Source organism: Oryctolagus cuniculus, chromosome 7 (genome assembly GCF_964237555.1).
Source record: "Oryctolagus cuniculus chromosome 7, mOryCun1.1, whole genome shotgun sequence".
Taxonomy (NCBI): Eukaryota; Metazoa; Chordata; class Mammalia; order Lagomorpha; family Leporidae; genus Oryctolagus; species Oryctolagus cuniculus.
In genome coordinates, this window is record NC_091438.1 from 54415102 (window position 1) to 54435413 (window position 20312).

General features: G+C 46.9%; 1 protein-coding gene and 2 pseudogenes across 4 annotated transcripts in view; all 3 read right to left on the reverse strand.

Annotated features, from left to right (window-relative positions):
• Positions 1-20312, reverse strand: part of SLC22A15 (solute carrier family 22 member 15) — an 81308-nt gene that overhangs the window by 44374 nt on the left and 16622 nt on the right. For all 4 annotated transcript variants that reach the window (XR_518141.4, XR_011390505.1, XM_002715736.5 and 1 more), the window contains exon 2: positions 18554-18766. Coding sequence is in view for 2 of the 4 variants with exons in the window: in XM_002715736.5 (XP_002715782.2) it covers positions 18554-18766 (213 nt within the window). In the remaining 2 variants the exon portion in view is untranslated. The remainder of the gene's footprint in view (positions 1-18553; positions 18767-20312) is intronic.
• On the reverse strand, positions 574-4383 carry LOC138850299 (regulator of G-protein signaling 7 pseudogene; annotated as a pseudogene).
• On the reverse strand, positions 574-18547 carry LOC127493402 (regulator of G-protein signaling 7 pseudogene; annotated as a pseudogene).

The window sequence follows — 20312 nt, forward strand, 5'->3', positions numbered from 1 at the left end:
CTCACAACCAGGACCCAAGACACTTTCTGAGCACAGGTGAGTAGAAGAGACCCACTACAAGGACAGATGTTTGGAGCAATGGTTAAGTCACGGCTTGGGAGGCCTGCATCCCAAATCAGAAGGCCTGGTTTGAGTGCAAGCTCTTCTGCCTCCAATCCAGCCTCCTGCCAAAGCACACCCTGCGAGGCAGAAGGCTGTTTGGGTCTCTGCCACACACATGGAAGAGGTGCACTGAGTTCTAGACTCCTGGCTCCAGTCTGACCCAGCCCTGGTTGTTTCAGGTATTTGAACCAGTGGATAGAAGACCTCTCTCCTCCCTCTCTTGCCCTCTCTCCCCCTACCATTCCCTCCCTCCCTCTCTTCCTTTCAAATAAAATATAAATAAATAAAAATTAATGAGACCATTAAAGAAAACTCAATAAGATCACTCAGAGATAGAAAAAAGTAGAGGGAGAGGACATGCCATCACATGAGCTGCAAGAGGGAATTTGACTCAGAAGGAAAAGCGTAGTCAGGTATGTGGAATCCTTCCCTGGAGGTCAAACAGGATGACATGACAGTTATACAAGGAAATGAACAGGATACTTTTAAAAAAAAAATCGGTCACATGAGAACAGGAGGCTTGGAGGATGCCGGAGAGCTGGGGGAAGCTGAGAAATCACAGACAGCAGGTATGTACTGAATGTTTTCAGGAAGTTTGGCTATGAAGAGAGCCAAGAAATGGGACAGCATCTGCTCAGGTATGGAGGGCGAAGGATTACTGCATGTTTTTAAAGGTGGCAAGTACTGAGCATCATGCGTGTTATCAGAGTGACCTAGTAAAGGAGATATAAAGAACTTGCCAGAGCAAAAGTGATGGGCACGCATGCTCCACTTTGGGAGACTGCCACCACAGGAAGGAAGTAGAGTCTGAGCTCAGAAGCTGGCAGAGAAGAAACTCCTGACAATGCCCAACTGCTTCATTACTGCTCATTGACATACACAGTGAGGCCGCCTGTTAGAGGGGGACAAGCACAGGGGGAGTTCGGAAGTTTGAGGAAATGGACAAACATGATCCTCTAATGGCACATTCCAGGGATATGCTGCTTGACTGCCAGAACACACTGAAGGCTCAGCTGAGCTGTGTAGTCATTAATTGTAGGAGCAGGTGCAGAGTTAAACTCACACCGAGCTGGGGATTCTCCAGGAGTACCATGGAAGGAGAGGAGAACCAGAGTGGAGGATATCTGCAGCGGAGTGATTGTAACAACAGACCATTATGCTGGCTGAGAAGGAAAAGCTGGCAGAAAGGGCATGGTGGGAAGTGAAACAATGTCACCTGCACGAAAACCCTTGTGATCTCTAACTTGTCTGTACTTCCCATCCTTGCCCTAACTGCAACTTGGAGAATATTTCCAAGGAAATCACTTGGCTAACTGGGTCCCTCACCACAAAACTATAGGCTGTTTTTCCCTTGGCAACCATGAACTTGAGGGCTTGGAATGGAAGTGGTTAAGAAAACATCAAAACTGGGGCCAGTGTTGTGGCGCAGGTTAATCCTCCGCCTGAGGCGTTGGCATCCCATATGGACGCTGGTTCTAGTCTCAGCTGTTCCGCTTGCAATCCAGCTCTCTGCTGTGGCCTGGGAAAGCAGTAGAGGATGGCCCAAATCTTCAGGCCCCTGTACCCACGTGGGAGACTGGGAAGAAGCACCTGGCTCCTGGCTTTGGATCGGTGTAGCTCCGGCCGTTATAGCCACTTGGAGAGTAAACTGACAGAAGACCTTTCTCTCTGTCTCTCCCTCTCATTGTCTGTAACTCTACCTCTCAAATAAAATAAATAAAAGCTTAGAAAAAAAAAATCAAAACCATGAGCTCATCTGAAGATCCTATTGTCAGACTGTGAGGTCCATTATCAATGGCAGAGATGCTGCTATTTGCAAATACTCACTCTTCTTTCTTCTACTGAACTGCAGTGTTTTTTGCCTTTTTTTTTTTTAAAGAGATTTATTTATTTGAAAGGTGGAGTTACAGAGAGGCACAGGCAGAGAGAGAGAGTCTTCCATCTGCTGGCACACTCCCCAAATGGCCGTGATGCCAGAATTGGGCTGATCCAAAGCCAGGAGCTTCTTCCAGGTCTCCCACGTGGGTACAGGTGCCTAAGGACTTGGGCCATCCTCTATTGTTTTCCCAGGTCACAGCAGAGAGCTGGATCAGAAGTGGAGCAGCCCATATGGGATGCTGGCAATGCAGGCAGCAGCTTTCCCCGCTATGCCACAGCACTGGCCCCAATGAACTTCAGTGGTTAGCTGGCCCTGTGACAGCTCAGAATGAAGACAAAATGGCCCACTCTCCCTTTCAGTCGGTTATGAGCACATTCTCAAGGTCTGGGCCGTGGGATGTACACAGAAGCATCATGTGACAGCCTCCAGGCACCTGTCTAAGATTGCTGATTGGCTTTTTGCTCCTTCTTCCTTTGCAGTATCCCACTCTTTGCCCATCCATGTGGAAGCTGCAGCTCTACCTGGGGCCATACTGAAGGAACGGTGAATCCAGATCTCCCTAAAGGATATGGGTGAACTGAGGATGGCTGGCACAGGGACGCCGACTCCAGGGTTTAGGAAAAGGTGTTGACAAGCAGCTTCCCACAGTGCGCATCCCCCAACTTGTCAGATTTTGGCTTACGTGCTTTGTTTTCAATTTAAAAAACTTCTCAAAGTTGTCTAAACTAGTCACATACCTGCTATGTGATCTAAAGAGTTTTATGTATTTAGATTCTGCATACTTTAAAGAAAGATAGAACAATATAAACAATACACACATTTACTTTGATACATTTGGAGTAAAAGGTGTTTTTTGTTTAAATATAGCATAAAAATGAATGCCAGAAACATCAACCAAGAACAGACAACAAAGACATGAGCTTGCTGTGACTGTGAACACACTGGTGAAAGGAACTTTCTATACTAATTTGTTGTTTAATAAATCTGAAGCCCCCCCCCACACACACACACACTTACTGATATATATTTTTCGTTTACAATTCTTCCAGTTTGTGACTACAAGAAGCTTTAACAAGAGAGGTGAAAAACAAACAATAAAAAAGGTCTTACTTCCCTTGAGCTTCTTAAAAAGGATAAGACACCGATGCAGCGGAGTAGGAGGAAGACAACAGGCAATACTCTGAAATGGGGGCACTGAGATCGAGGGTCCCTTGGAGACAGCAATGCCATAAGGAACACACACAAAAGTAACAATTCAGGTCACTCGATATCGTGGGTCTAACGTCCACTGCTTCAGGTAGCAAATAACTCCAGTTTGCTTCCATGCTACAAGAGGATCCTTTTAGCAAGAGGCAATAAGGCTTGCTAACCTCTTTGACCTGAGCGATTTCCCCTTTCTCTTTGCCTGTAGAAGTTCCTGATAGGCACTGGATCTTACGAAACAGGGGTACAAGTCCCTTTTCATCGGTTTGTAAACATGATCCTGAGCATCTTCGGAGGTGTGTCGTCCAGGTTCCTTCACATTCTGTGTGGTTTTGTCATAACTCTTAGGACCAAATTAATGGCAGCAGCAGCTCCTGGAGCCAGAAATTCTTGACATACTTCCTGAACTTGCAAGCACATTACACTAGGAGGGCTTTTTTTTTTTTCCAGGTCTTCCACTGCTGGCCAGAATCTTAAGTTTTCTGAGCTGAACTCTGACACCAGAAATTTGAGGAGCTGTTCTCCCCCACTGGGTCTTCCAATGCCTCAACCACACCAAAATACCATCATTTACCCTCTGTGGGCTCAGTTCTTTGCTCACTTCAAGTTCCCAGAAAGTAGTATCATCAGACAACCATGGTAAAAAGGGCTAGCTAGCACAACAAACAGGTCATAGTCTAAATACTGTCTTGTGTAACTGAGTAGACTATCAGCAACTTTTGACATTTACAACCAATGCCTGTCTAAATGTATGTGCCAGTATATTATAGGTTGATATAGCTGCTTTTTTTTAAAGATTTATTTATTTATTTGAAAGTCAGTTACACAGAGAGAAGAGGCAGAGAGAGAGAGAGAGAGAGAGAGAGAGAGGTCGGTCTTCCATCCACTGGTTCACTCCCCAGATGGCCACAACGGCTGGAACTACACCGAAGTGAAGCCAAGAGCCAGGAGCCAGGAGCCAGGAGCTTCTTCTGGGTCTCCCACATGGGTGCAGGGGCCCAAGGACTTGGGCCATCTTCTACTGCTTTCCCAGGCCATAGTAGAGAGCTGGATCAGAAGAGGAGCAGCTGGGTCTCGAACTGGCACCCACATGGGATGCTGGTGCTTTGGGTCTCGAACTGGCACCCACATGGGATGCTGGTGCTTCAGGCCAGGGCTTCAACCCGCTGAGCCACAGCGCCAGCCCCAGTGTAACTCATTTTCTGCTGGAAGTTTAGTTTCCTGGTGTGGGGGTGTGACTTCTAATATCAACTTGTAAACCACAGACAGACTTATTTGTTTTTGTGGGTTCCTCATTACGGATGACTTGTTAATGTCCACTTCAGCAGTATTTACACAGGCAGGCACTGGTCCGTGCACATTCCAGAGTGTACAGACTCTTGGCTATCAAGGATCTTCAATTTGTCTCTTTTGTCCACTTTTGCCTATGCTTCCACTTGCATGAAAATGAACTACTTCCAGGAAAAGCTCTCTGCAGCCTGGCCAGCTTCACAGTCTGCTAGCTCTAGTCTTGCCTTCTTTTGCAGTTTTCTCTTGCAGAGGTAAACTGCACAGTCTGTGTTTTCTGGCTCCCAACAATTTGATGGCCAAAAAATAGGGTGTCTGTAATTGGTGAAAGGTAAGGATCCTTCAACATGAGGACATGGTCTGAGATTGGAAAGCAGCAGCCATGAGCACCCTTTAATGTTCCTAAATGGAGCAACTCCACTGGATTTTCTACAGGTTTTTTTTTTTTTTTTTTAAGATTCATTTATTTAATTGGAAGTCAGAGTTATACACATACACACAGAGGGAGAGAGAGAGAGAGAGGTCTCTCACTGGCATGTTGGGTGATTGATTCTTTTTTTTTTTTTTTCTTTTTTGACAGGCAGAGTGGACAGTGAGAGAGAGACAGAGAGAAAGGTCTTCCTTTTGCTGTTGGTTCACCCTCCAATGGCTGCCGCGGCCGCAGCGCGCTGATCCGAAGGCAGGAGCCAGGTGTTTTCTCCTGGTCTCCCATGCGGGTGCAGGGCCCAAGGACTTGGGCCACAGCAGAGAGCTGGACTGGAAGAGGGGCAACCGGGAAAGAATCTGGCGCCCCGACAGGGACTAGAACCCGGTGTGCCGGCGCCGCTAGGTGGAGGATTAGCCTAGTGAGCCGCGGCGCCGGCCAGCACCCACATCTTGGTCCAAGCTCAGATATAGAACTATCATTGGCCAAGGTCACAGCCCCACAGCGTCTCTGATCCCAAATGGGCTGTGTGTGGGCAATATCAGCTGGTGGCAAGCAGAGCGAGGGGGCAGGGCAGCTTCGCCACACTCAGTAGATGCAGATTCCTTGCTGCCTAGGTTCTGGTGGCTTAAGGCCACTACTACCCTTGCCATGACCTTTGTGCAGGTGGCTCTGGTAGCCACACACTGCTGTACCACTCCCCTGGGCCACCTCACTGCCTCCCTCCCTCACTGCTCTTTCTGAGAACTGTAAAGAGTTTTATTTTAAAAAAACTCTGAAAATATACGCTAGGACAGAGTGCCCCGTAATATCTGAGGAAAGGTAATATGTAACCTACCTCTAACATTTGGGAGGGAAGTGACCTTGGGACAGACTCCATCACCAGCTTTTCTTCTTTCTTTATTAATTAAGATTTATTTATTTATTTAAAAGGTAAAGTTACACAGAGGCAGAGGCAGAGGCAGAGAGAGGTGTTCCATCCGCTGTTTCACTCCCCAAATGACTTCAGCAGCCAGAGCTACGCCAATCCAAAGCCAGGAGCCAGGAGCCAGGAGCTTCTTCCAGATTTCCCACATGGGTGCAGAGGCCCAAGGACTTGGGCCATCCTTCCACTGCTTTCCCAGGCCAGGCAGACAGTAGATCAGAAGAGGATCAACTAGGACACAAACTGGTGCCCAGATGGGATAATGGCAATGCAGGCAGCAGCTTGACCAGCTACTCTGGCTCCATTAACTCATTTTCTTGATCCTTTAGTCAATAATAGTTAGGAGCAGGGAAAATCTCAAATCAGGACATCACCAGGACATTAGAAATTAAACATAACGATCATGAGTATAACACTCTGGAGAAGTATGTTTTTTATTTTAAAAATCGCAAATGTGTAAGTCACTAAAGTCCCTTTGGGCTAGAGATTATTAAAGTAATGATTTTCCTATTTTTTTTTTCCTAATGACAGGCCAAATTCCAAAGCTACCGAATGGATGTTCTTTTTATACTAATTCATCTCAAATTGAAAAATCAATTGAAAGCTGCAAAAGCAGGACATTTTTCTTTCTCATACATTACCATAAGAGGAAGAATACAAAGGCAAAATATTTTCAGTCTCTTGGGTTGACCTATCTAAATCTGGTTTTGTTTTGCAATCATTATCTGTGCTACCATAATCACTAGATGAGCTCACAAATTGGACATTTATTACACTCTATTTTCAAAAGGGATTTTAGGGGTCTCCCTTTGAAAGCACTGGGACATTCATTCGTTCATGTAAAGGAAACAGATCCAGGGGAAATGAGGCATAACTGAAGGCAGAACCAGTAGCAGGTGCCTTCTAACATAAGAGATGAAAGGAACACACATGTGGCAACTACAACTGTGAGCACAGAGCCGTCCAGCCTCTCAAGAGGAAGAAAGGTAGCCGAGCAGGGGTGAGGAGCAGAGACAGTTGCTCCTGGCCAGGTACTAATGAAGCGTTTGGGAGGTTTTCTGTTTGGTATTTGCATTCTTGCTGCTTACAGGCTAAGAGTAAACGGCATAACCCAAGAAAGAGTAAGCACTGGCGCAAGAAAAGCCGCTCAGGCTGCAATCCCGAAGTCAGATGGGGTGGCAAGCGCGGTGCAGGAAGACCCACCAAGGACACTGCAACCATCTGGGTGGGTGCCACACAGGGCAGCGGACTCAGGAAAACACTGGATTCAAGCTGGATGGGCAGACCTGGAGTTGAGGGGTGAGAGGTGGGCTGACTCATCCAAGAACAGTTACTACTTGAAGCCACTAGGACAGTGTAGAAAAACCACAGGCTGAGTGCAGCGTAAAAGAAAAGTTAAAGGAAGTCACAAAACGTGTCTTTAGCATATCCCTTGGGATCACGAACCCAAATCAAATCAACCATTCTTGACATGGCAGACATATAATTTGGAAAAGTATTGCTTTAAAATAAACCACATGCTTATGTAATTCAATAGACAAAATGAGCTTCTGAGTAACAAAAAAAAAAAAATATGGATGGACAAACATCAAAGAAGTCAGGCGGCTATCGCATTTACAACAAGGTAACTGATAACAGACTACCTTTCACACACTGCTCTGCTCTTGTCCCCACAGCCACCTGTGGGTACAGAAACTCCAGCAAGCTGCTTAAACACCCTCAGCCTGTGCTCTGCCCTGGGAGCTATGGGGAAACCCATAGCTTGACAGAAGAATACAGGAAACATGGCGGTCCTTAGGAAAAGAGTAACAGAATCAGTGTCGCCAGAAAGGAGGGGAAGGCAGGAAAGGACGGCCGCAGGCCACTGTGCAGTGATGGTTACGTGGCCCACATGCCCGGCAAATGGTGGCGAGGAAGAAGAGAACTGTGGTTTGAAGTCAATCTCCAAAGTGATCTTTATTTGGCTGGTCTTCTGCCTTTGAGTTTATTTCCCTCCATAGTGTGGTTTTTTGGGGGGTATTCTTGTCTGCTTTTTTAAATCCAATAGCTTCCTAAAAGTTCTGCTTTCAAGGAATCTGCGTCATTTTCTCACCATCTGACACCTGGTGTAAGCACATGACACACAGCAACAATCCTCAGCTGTGTTTTCCTCCTCCACGGAACAGTGCTGTGCTGTTCTGGAACACAGAGATTATGGGATGCTTCTTAAGGTGATGGTGAACATCAGGAACACCAAAGAGCACGAGGACCCCACTCATATTAGCTCCCAAACTCGGACACACACCCCTCTGTTGGTGTCATAAAATTTGTGCTTCAGTTTCCCCATGTGAGCTAAACTACCTGTTCTTTCTTCTTTTCTGTTTTAACAGCAGCTTTTTTTAATGTATTTATTTGAAAGGCAGATATTCACAAAGAGAAGGAGGAGGGCCTGAGAGAGAGAGAGAGAGAGAGAGAGAGAGAGGGAGACACAGAGAGAGAGAATCCTCCATCTACCAGTTTGCTCTCCAAATGGCTGAAACAGGCAGAAGCCAGGAGCCAGGAACTTCTGGGTCTCCCAGGTGGTTGCAGGGGCCCAACTACTATCTTGGGCTATCTTCTGCTGCTTCCCAGGCACATCTGCAGGGAGCTGGATAGGAAGGGGAGCAGCCAGGAATCAAACAAGTGACCATACTGGATGCTGGCACTGCAGGCAGAGGCTTAAGCTTCTACGCCACAGCACCAGCCTCTTTCTTCTTCTAATGTACGTTGATGTTGCACAGAATATGTGTTGAGAAGTGTGACAGGCACAGATCATTCTAATGGAGGGGCAGCGCATGGTAAATAACAATCATTTGCACTCGGCTTTTACAAGCACTTGCCCTACTTCTTTGGGCTCAGGGCAGGTGACCGACCCCATTACCCACACGTGAATGATGCAGGATCACTGTCTTGCAGAAGTCCAGGAACATCTTGGCTACCCTAAGAAAATAACTAGATTTTCCATCCTACTTTGCCTCAAGGCCTGACATCTGATGTGAGCTGACTATTAAGACTCTGCCCGTCCCCACTCCCCATTCATCCTCCATGATATACATTAAGTCTTGCCTGACACTCTAGCAGAGCTGACCACCCTGCTTTCCGCTGTCTCCCTGTCTTGCTGCTACCACACTGCATGGGGAATTGTGTTTTCTCTTGTCTCTCCCTTCGAGGCCATGGGCTCCTTAAGGGCACATTTGTATCCCAAGTGCTAACCTCCCAGTGTCTGCCAGTATTAATTATCTGCTGAATCCTTTCTGCATAGGAGTGAATGCCACAGTCCTATAGGCTTCTTCACATACAGTATCTCAGGGTTGTCACTTCAAATGTCAAGTTGTGAGTTTAAAGACACACAGAAAATACCTAACTGGTCCTTGTTTCACAGAAGCCACCAAATAGTTACCTTGTTAAAAAAAAAAAAAAACAACACCTTATTCATCTATTTTCATCTACTTGAAAGGCAGAGAGACAGACAGACACACACACACACACACATACACACACAGAATCTTCCATCTTCTGGCTCACTCCCCAAATACCTGCAACAGCTGGGGTTGGTTCAAGCCAAAGGCAGGAGCCCAGAATTTCACCCTGGAGTCCCACATAGCTGGCAAGGGCCCAAGCACCTGAGCCATCATCTGTCTCCCAGGTACACTGGCATGACGCTGGATTGGAAGAAGAGCAGGGAGGACTCCAACTGTCACTGCAAATGGGATTGGCCCAGTGACAGCTGCACCTGCTGCACCACAACGCTTGCCCCTAAAGAGTATTCATGTGGCAGGGGTTCCACCATGTAATGCTGAGCACTGGACTGAATGGTGTGCTCATGAGAGGGAGTGTGAGAAAGACTTGGAAGCTGAGTTTTCCTTTTTGTTACAGACAGTTTGACACCTAGAACACTTTGGTTTTATCTTTGGCCCAGAAAAGTATTTTAATTAGTCCACAACTGTACCCACTGAGAGACGCATATAGGATCACACAGGAATAGAAAATGGACGTGGATGATACACAGTGCATCAACAAACCTGCAAGCCAGGAGGCAGCTGCGGCAGCTCTCAGAGGTACCCAGACCCTCATCTGGCTGCTGTGTCTCTTCTACAAGGTGGACTTTTTCAGGAACCCACTGTAGATCACTAGTACCGACTCAACCCTCCCAGACAGGAGACAGTCCACATAGCCATTCAGGTCAGAAGCTTCCCTGGCTATCCAGGAAGGCCAACCCAAATGGGCAAACAAGACTGGGTTCGTGCCTGCTAATCAACTGCTGGTGGCTCCAAGTCATGCTCTGATGAGCACCAAGTCACACTACACGTGCCACAGCCCTTGCCCGACTCTCAATGGGACCATAGTCCGAGGCTGCAGGACCACAGCAAACAGCAGCTCAGGGCTCTCCGCAATCATAGAGCCAGTTCCTGGTGCTGCTCAAAATTCTCAACAGTGCTGACAGCAATTCCCAACCACACTTCAGCCCTCCTGTGTCCTGTATCCCCCATAAAAACACTCACAGCTTTGTACAAGACAATCTCCCTTCTGGAGAAAATCAGGTAATCAGAGGCCTCCTGTGATCAGGGGGCCCCTGGACAGGGTATTTCAGGAACAGTTTCATGGTGATTAACTAACTTGCTTCATTTCAATGTAGTTGTCACTCTGAATTACCACTTAATGGGTGAAGTGTGCAGGCTATAACAATCAGTAGTGCAAGCAAAAGGAAGCAAGACATTAAAAAAAATTAGCCCGAAAGCAATTAATTGCAGTGAATTTTTCAAATTGTTTTAATACTCTGTCTTTTGACCCCAGGGTATGACTTGGGGAAATGTATTAATCTCAAGATAATAGTCAATTTCAGCTCTTCAATATCCGCAATGATATTAAAGATTCCAGCCTTACACTTTTTGGTTGCAAACATTAATTAAGCATGATAATTGTGTGTCTCTGTGATATTTGGTGCTTTCTGGATGAGTCAGAGCTCAGGGAATAATTTGAATACAGCAGACAGCAATTTGCTACATAAATTCACCCCAAGCACTGTTAGCTCATTTCAGAATAGTCAAGACTCCTGCATTATGGTGGGGGGTGGGGGTATGAGGGTGGTTGGTTTGTTTGTTTGTTTGCATTAAATACCAAGTTAATCACACTTACCTAACCTTTCATTAACCCTTCCTGAAACCCTTCATTAAAAAATTCTACAAGATTTTGGTTAATCCTCCGCCTGCGGTGCTGGCACTCCGAGTTCTAGTCCCAGTTGGGGTGCCAGTTCTGTCCCGGTTGCTCCTCTTCCAGTCCAGCTCTCTGCTGTGGCCCAGGAAGGCAGTGGAGGATGGCCCAAGTGCTTGGGCCCTGCACCCACATGGGAGACCAGGAAGAAGCACCTGGCTCCTGGCTTCGGATCGGCACAGTGCACCGGCTGTAGCGGCCATTTGGGGGGTGAACCTACGGAAGGAAGACCTTTCTCTCTGTCTCTCTCTCTCACTGTCTAACTCTACCTGTCAAAAGAAAAAAAAATTCTACAAGATCTGATAACTCAGTAAGCTTCAGGGTGGGAGTTTCAAAAATGTGTATTTTTAACGCAATATCCTTACACTAAAATGTTCTATAGACTCCATCTTGACATTTCTTTCCAGGAGTTTAAGTCAACAGGACTTCACACTTGTTTTTTATCTTTGACTTCATACCAAAAATTTCCATTTAGAACCAAATATTATCTATTTAACAGATTCCATATTAAGAATATTCATCAACTTAGTTACCAATCCAGGGGCTGATTTCAGTATTTCCACTTCGGATGGTCAACTGAAAACCTAGACCGATACCTTAAATTGAATATGGATAAGGAATTAGCCGGAAGGTCTGGTTGGGACCACCCTTCCCTGTTAACAGTGATTACTCAACTCTCAGGGCAGAGACCAGGAGCTCCTGAAGGACTCCAGCTACAGAGTGGCTGCTCCACCACCCTGGCCTTGGCTGCTCCTTCATCCCTGTCAGCATTCTCTCCTCTGCTGCCATTTCACTGTTGACTCTTTATATTAAAATATGTTTTAAAGATTTATTTTATTTATTTGGAAGGCAGAGTTATAGAGGGGAGTGGGGAGGGAGTAGGAGGAGAGGGAGAGATAGAGAGTGAGAAAGAGAGGGAGAGGGAGACGGAGAGAGGGAGAGGGAGAGAGAGAGGGGGAGAGAGAGAGAGAGGGAGAGAGAGGGAGAGGAGGAGAGGGGGAGAGGAGGAGAGGAGGAGAGAGGGAGGGAGAGGGGGAGGGGGAGGGGGAGAGGGAGAGGGAGAGGGAGAGGGAGAGGGAGAGGGAGAGGGAGAGGGAGAGGGAGTTTCCATCTGCTGGTTCACTCCCCAAATGGCCACAATGGCTGGGGGTTGGGCCAGCCAAAGCCAGAAGCCAGGAGTTTCACCTTGGTCTCCCATAGGGTGCAGGGCCCAAGGACTTGGGCCATCTCCCACTGCTTTCCCAGGAGTACTAGCAGGGAGCTGGATTGGAAGTGCAGCACCTGGGACTTGAACTGGTGCCCAAATGGAATGCCAGCTTTGCAGGTGGCTGTTTAACCCACTACACCACAGTGCCGGCCCCTCTCTGCTGACTTTTGTCTTAGTAGCAGAAGCAGCAAATCTCGAAGCCACTTATGCTACCTGCTCTGAAACTATCCCAGCACTTGCAAAACCATTTACACTGGATTCTAACATGCAAGACAGAGTGTATGCACTCATGTGTAAGCCATACTCCTTGTGCTGAGGATGTGGCCACGCAGGGTGGACCCTTGGACTTGTAGCTTGAAATAAGCTACAAAGACTACAGGAAAAAATGAGTCTCCACATTAAAATGTAAAGCAGAGGAGCCCTTGTTAGGTGTTCCTGAATCTACTCTGGGGAGAAATGTGGGTGGCAGCTTTGCCACTGGGGCAGGTGGCCTGCTGGGCGCTGTCTGCACAGGGAGCTTCTGGGGAGCACAGTATTTGTTGGTTTTCTGCAATTCTCTTGTGTTTTTTTTGTTTTGTTTTATTTTTTCCTTTGTTATATTAGGAAAGATGTACCTTTACTTGGGCTTGACAATAAAGTTTAACTGAATCACTACTCTTCCGCTGTTCCTTGAGTGAGTTTTGGGAGAGGGGACACGAGCCATCATCTGCTGCCCCCCCAAGATGCATGTTAGCAGGGAGCTGGATCAGAAGTGGAGGCAAAACTGGATCACAGGCACTCTGACATGGGATGTGGGTGTCCCAGCCAGTAGCTTAACCCACTGCACCACAACTCTTGCCCCCAGTTCTTTACATTTCTGGTCCACAGTAGCTCTGGGCACATCTTAGAGCTCCAGCTTAGAGACAAAAGATGACTTTGAGGGATCTTCAAAAACTTCATGGAAAATGTGTTTTATGAAAAAACTACTCATGGATTTCAAGATGTTTTACATCAAAATAGAATTTTTTTTGAGAGAGAGAAAATGAGAGAGAGAGACTGATTTTCTTCCATCCACTGGATCACTCCCCAAACAGCTGCAACTGCCAGGTCTGCCAGGAGCTTCTTCCAGGTATCCCACGTGGGTGCAGGGCCCCAAGCACTTGGGCCATCTACCACCACTTTCCTAGGCCACAGCAGAGAGCTGGATCAGAAGTAGAGCGGCCAGGACTTGAACTAACACCCATATGGGATGCCGGCATCCCAGGCAGTGGCTTTACCTGCTATGCCACAATGCTGGCCCCATAAAATATCTTTTAATTTCATTTCCAGGTAACTTGCATCCTGAGCAGAGAAACATGGACTTGAAAATGCACCTGAGGATGGATAATTGTCACCCAGATAGGAGGGGGACTGTAGCCTGTGTCTCTACACCCCAGGAAGAAAATGCCAGGTAATTATAAACCTCTAATTACACATCCACATGAAGATGGGTCATGTCACACACATGCAGGTCTGTGTGGTTCAGTGCACACACACAGGCAGGAGTGGGAAAGGTACACCAGTAACACAGGAAGAAGGGAAGGAGAGAGGGCAAGAGACAGAGACACAGATGTCAGAGAGGGAGAAAGGCAAAACAGAATCAGCAAGACTAACCCTAGAAGAAACATGCAGGTGAATACATCCTGAGAGAGACTGAGATGGGAGAGATGGGGGTTGACAGACACAGACAAAAACAAAGACTGCCAAGAGGCAGAGAGGGAAATAAATAAAGAGAGGGGCATGGGGGTGAGATGAGCCAAAGAGAGAGACTGACAAAGACAGATTGGCCAGAGAGACAACACTCACAGGTACACCCCAGAGGACTACAACACGAATAATAAGAAAAACGTGTAGCTACCACCGCACATAGTGAGGGCCATCTGAGACTTTATTCTTTCCTTCCCAGAGCTGCTTTAAAGATCTTCAGCAGAGGTGGGGAGTTTGCTTAATCCCATTTCTCCTGAATCTGCCAACTCTACCCTGGAAGCAGCAGCTCCTGGGCTCTCCTAGGCTAACTTGCCCTTCCCTCCCTCCTGTGCCTCCAGCCCAGCAATGCTTACTGAGAACCTCCTGGGTATCAGCCCGGGAGAAATACTGGGGACCAGGGAGTCCCAGTCCCTGCTGGTCTGAGACACAAGGTCTATGGCTCTTCCTCCTTACACCAAGCCTCCTGGGCAGCAGCCCTCTCTTAATATCTGAAAGGACTCCTAACTATGGTTTCATTAGTATTAATTTCATCTGATTCTGTTACAATGTGTTGAGTGCCTGCCACACTGGATGGACACTGCTTCTCAGCGATCTCACTCACTTTAAAGCACTCAGCACACGCAGTGGGATATTCTGCATAAACAGCCTGGTACGGCAAGCAATCTCATCAAGGCTGCATTGTCCAGTGCCAGCCCAGCTGCATTCTCTTCAGACAGCCCCTTCTCCACAGGGAGCTGCTACCAGCCTGCTGTCATCCTTGTCTTTATTGACAAAAAGTACTTTGCTTATTCCTGACTAGAACAGTGGTGTGGTGACTACCAATCATGAATGGCAATGATAGGCTCTCGCTGGTGACATAAAGGCATTCAAGATTCAGGATTAGCTCAGTACATTTTAGAGACTTTCTTTACCCTTGCATGAATTTGTGAGACAGTCCAATGTGGTAAACCCCTAGGCTAAAACTCCTCCTTGCTCCTAAGCCACAATGAACTCAAGGAGTTTGTCCGCCTGATGCCAGTTTGGGGAGGAAGGTAGGGGTGTGATATTAGCACCTTGCTTATGGAAAGTGGGGTTTCCATCTAGTCACCTGACATGGAAGCAATGTTTAGAACACCTAGTGAATCAGAGAGCAAAGATTCAAGCCTGAAACACAGTTTCCCATGAGCTTTTCTGATATGAAAATTTTTAGTTACCAGGGGCTGATGCTGTGGTGCAGTGTGCTAAACTGCCACTAGTGACACCAGAATCCTTTATCAGAGTGCCAGTGTGAGTCCCAGCTGCTCTGTTTTGATCCAGCTCCCTGCAAAAGGCAGCAAAAGATGGTCCAAGGAGGTGGGGCTTGTGGGAGACCAGGATGGAGTTTCAGGCTTCCAGCTCTGGCCTGACCCAGATCTGCCTATTGAAGCCATACGAGGAGTGAACCAAAGGATGGAAGATCTCTCTATCCCTCTCTGTCTCTCTCTGACGCTCTGCCTTTCAAACAAACAATAAATCTATTTGAAAATTTAGTTAATAAATGCTTATTGTGCCACAACTTGGCCTAAGATTCACTTTCATTATAATGTAGTAACGTGTTTACTGGAGAACAGACCTATAGCTCTCACTCATTTCAAAACTCTAAGGGGGAACTATATGAGACCAGGTTTTCTCAAAGAAATGACTAATTCAGTGGTTGGTACAGAGAGGTTTAAGATAAAACTGGAAAACCTTCTTAGGCCAAAATTTCTTAAAGTGCTCAAAAAAAAAAAAAAGAGAGAGAGAGAGAATGTCCATCCACTGGTTCACACCCCAATTACCTATACAGCCAGGACTGGGCCAAGCTGAAGGCAGGAGTAGAGAACTCCACCAAGGTCTCCCATGTGGATGGCAGAGACCCAACTACTTGAGCCAGCACCTGTGTCCTATATTGCAATGCTTGGGTTTAATTCTTGACTCCAGATATCTCAACTGACATCTTAATCACTAGTACAAATACCTTTCTCAGGTGTCTTTACAAAGTGTCAATGTCTAAAATGTAATAGCTGGGGGCTGGTGCTGTCGTGTAGCAGGTAAAGCTGCCGCCTGCAATGCCAGCATCCCATATAGGTGCCAGTTCTAGCCCTGGCTGCTCCTCTTCTGATCCAGCTCTCTACTATGGCCTGGGAAAGCAGCAGAAGATGGCCCAAGTCCTTAGGCCCCTGCACCTGTGTGGGAGACCCAAAAGAAGCTCCTGGCTCCTGGCTTCAGATCGGCATAGCTCTGGCCATTGTGGCCATCTGGGGAGCAAACAAACAAATGGAAGACCTCTCTCTATATATCTGCCTCTCTGTAACTCTGCCTTCAAATAAATAAATCTTAAAAAAAAGAGAGAGAGAGAGAGAGAGAAAGAATAGAGAAATCAATAACATGAATGCAGCAAAATATTCACAAGAGATAGGCATTCTTTGTCCTTTTCTTGAAATTTCTATTTGAAATTATTTCCAAATTAAAAAAAATTAAATTCATTTCCTACTGTTACCTATCAAAAACAACCTAAGAGATTTTCATACCAATTTAGATTAGGCAGGTTCCAAAAAACTGCAATAATTAAGAGCACAAGTTTCAGAGTTAGGACAAATTTGAGTTAAAGTCCCAGCTCTGTCCTTACTGAGTCCCTGACCTCAAAGAGTCTCAATTTCTTCATCTGCACAATGGAGAAAATAATGCTTAGCTGAGAGAATTATCTGGAGCATTAAATGAGATTAGGGCTATAAAATTTCACAAATACCAGGAATCATTCTGGTTATTGTAACAGGTGAGCACTGGCAGTGCTGCTGTTCTTTGTAGGCCATAGAGACGCAAAGCTGACCAAAACACAACTTATGACCTAAAGAGCTTCTCAAAACTAGAGTTCAACCCAAAACAGCAGTCTGCAATGGGAACAGAAATAAAGCGTGCCACTCCTGGGGGTGAGCCAGGAAGGTGGCACTGAAAGTGAGTCTCAGGGGACAGATCAGGAGTTCCCCAGGTGGCAGCTGGGTAAGGGAGGTAACAGTGGCTGAGTTCCAGGGCACACATGGGAGACAGGAAATATGTCCAGGAAGTGGGAGGAAGAGGGCAGTGCAGAACAGGACTGGAAAAGACAGCAGGATCCAGGGGTAAAACATGAAGGGCTGGGGCCGGCACTATGGCACAGTAGGCTAAGCCTCCCCTGCAGTGCCACCATCCCATATGGGTGCTGATTCAAATTCTAGCCGCTCCTCTTCAGATCCAGCTCTCTTCTATGGCCTGGGAAAACAGCAGAAGATGGCCCAAGTGCTTGGGCCCCTGCACCCACGTGGTTCGAGAAGCTCCTGGCTGCTGGTTTTGGAATGGCCCAGCTGGCCATTTGGGAAGTGAACCAGTGGATGAAAGACCTTTCTCTCTGTCTCTCCCTCTCTGTCTATAACTCTACCTCTCAAATAAATAAATAAATAATTTTTTAAAATAAAAAAGCGAAGGGCTATGCACCCTGCATGTCACACGTGGGTGCTCTCCTGTGTCTGTGTGCATTGGGAGAATCCCTGTAGTGAGCTTCTAAGTGAGGAGTGACATGACCAGGTTGGCGTTGGAACTGCTGCTTTGGCATAAAGGTAATCTAGTGATTATCCCTTCTGACGGGGGACTCCCAAGGAAAGGTCAAGCAAACATCCCTCGAGCAAGTCTCTTCTGATTTCGTATGCCCCACCCACAAGGTGGCAATCAAAGCTCCCACCTACAGGCAAGGCTGGCTGCCACATGATGCAGATGCCATACACAGACACACAGACATGCACTCTCACAGAGAGAAGGGGGGATGGACCCCAGGCCCACACTGTGGTGTCCGTACAGGGCAGTGGGCAAAGGACGGGGTGACCAAGCCCGACGGCCATCAGAACTGTGAGCCAGCAAGGTCCCCTGCTACACCAGGCATGCACCCTATAAACTGGGTCATGAGACCACGGGCAGGGCCAGGGGAGCAACAAGCACTGGGGTAGCTAGTAGGGAACAAGCAAAGGGGACAGTGCTTTCCAGCTAGGACCAACCCCTCCCTCCTCTCCCCAGACTGCTCCTCACCACCACATCACCCTCAGCTTCACCTCTGGCTGGTCTTTCTGACCTGGCTGAGCCTTCCCTTCAGCTGAATCTCCCCCCTTGAAAGGAAGGCTTTCTGCCCACACCACGTGGTGCCCCTGGGCCTTCACACACAGGACTAGTCTTTAAAATAAACCAAGAATGTTAGAAGGGCCATTATATTTCTCTCTTTTTAGTTAAATGTTTGCGCATGTAATAGAGATAATGAAAGTTTAAATTCATTTTTTGAGGACATTACCATAAAATGTGGTTCATTACTATTAGAGTTTGTCTCTTATATCATCTTACAGGTTTTTAAGATTCAAATTTCTCTCATGTTGTAGTGAGAAGGAAGAAGAATGTGTTTTCACAGGCCATTCTCCTGTGGTAATTAAAACCTTCAATGCTTAAATATGCCGGAAAGTCATCTGAAAATGTGGCTGGAGTTTACAGCCCAGGACAACACGGCTGTGACATCTGGGGGCGAAGCATGATCTGGCGATCGACCTGGCCTGCGGTTACCTCGGAGGCGATGGAGGTGAAGCTGCTGCTGAAATGCACGTGTCTGTGGATCTCGCTGCCGTTGGCGGTCAGCAGCCAGTCCCCGAAGGCCTGGTCTCCACCAGCCGACTGGTTGCCGTGGCTCTGGTTGGGCAGGAGCTCGGCCAGGTCCCAGTGGTATGATGGTGTGGCGCCCACAAGCGCGATGAGAATGGCTTCCGTGGCCACATAGAGCTGAAAGAGCAAACACAGAACCAGAGCCTGTAGGCGTTGATGGAACAAAGACATAAGCTTCAGCCATTCTCGTTCATTGCCCAAAAGATAAACATTGGAATTTACTCCTGGCCCTTGAATCTCAACTGGGTCTCATACCCTATTGCCTTCATACCCCACCCTCCACGGCCACCAGAAAGACCAGCTGCTGGAACATCTGAAAGATCAGTTCTAGGAATTCCTCTCCACCTGCTGCCCCTTACCCCACTCCCATCCCTAGCCCTCCTAAAATATAAGAAGGTTTGGCCCCTAGAGTCTGGGCCTTCTGCCACATGGTCCATCATGTCCATACCTGCAGTTGGTCACCCACCTCTGCAAATTTATTTTCTCTGAATAAATCTGGTCTGGCTGTAAATTCATATACTGCCTCCTCTCTATTCTGCACTTTTCCTAACATATGTGACACTTGCAGGCAAAATCCACAATGTCTGTAAACCTTGAAAGACCCATTCCTTGCCTTTGTGTTTCCATGAGCTACAAGAATACCAGAAACAAAGGAGAAGAGATGCTGAGACGTCTACTAGAACAAAGCCACCAGCAAGCCTGCTCAGAAAGCTCTTCATGCTTTTCCAGGGGGTTTTCCACCTACATCTGAGGTATGTCTGACACTGAGGACTCTGCACTTTTGCTGGACACCATGGAGAAGGACACATCACTGGCTTTGATTTAGAAGATGGAACATGAGAACCAGTGTCGTGGCACAGCAGTCAGAGCCACTGCTTGACACCTGCTTCCTATGTGGGCACTGATTAGTGTCCCAGCTGCTCCACTTCTCACCCAGCTCCCTGCTTGGAAGTGGCGGAGGATGGCTTGGGAAGGTGGTGGAGGATGGACTACGTAATTGGGCCCCTGCCACACATATGGGAGACCCAGAAGAAGCTCCTGGCTCCTGGCTTCAGCCTGGCTCAGCCCTGGCTGTTGCAGCCAAATGGGGAGTGAACCAGTGGATGGAAGATCTCTCTATCTGTTCCTCCCTCTCTCTGTAACTCTGATTTTCAAATAAATAAATAAATCTTAAAAAAAAAAAGATTGAATGTTACAGCTATTCCTTCCTCTGTACTCATCTTCAGCTCAGATAAGCAGTCATCAGAGGGCCTGGAACATGCTGGCTTTGGTTTTACCATCCAAATAAGAGACTGTGGCATAGTTAAGTGTCTCAGGAAACAGTATACATAATACGGCTTCATTAAGCAGGCAAGCATAGTATGTACTTCAGTAGGTACTATTTTAAAATATTGTATAAAACTCATATGAAGATTTACAGAAACTCAAAATCCCAAGCATAGATATTCATTTCATAACCTTTAGCTGTGTTTAATCTCGATTTAATTTAATCAGCTGTCCCTCCACAAAGAAACAGCATTTCATTCATTCGAGAAATATTTATTGAACACATATGCCATGTGTCTTTGATTGTTCTGGGCTTTATAGCTACTTACAAGTGGGCTTATAAGTCCTATGCAGTTTTTTATGCTATAGATTTCCATGTATATGAACCCTCATTGTT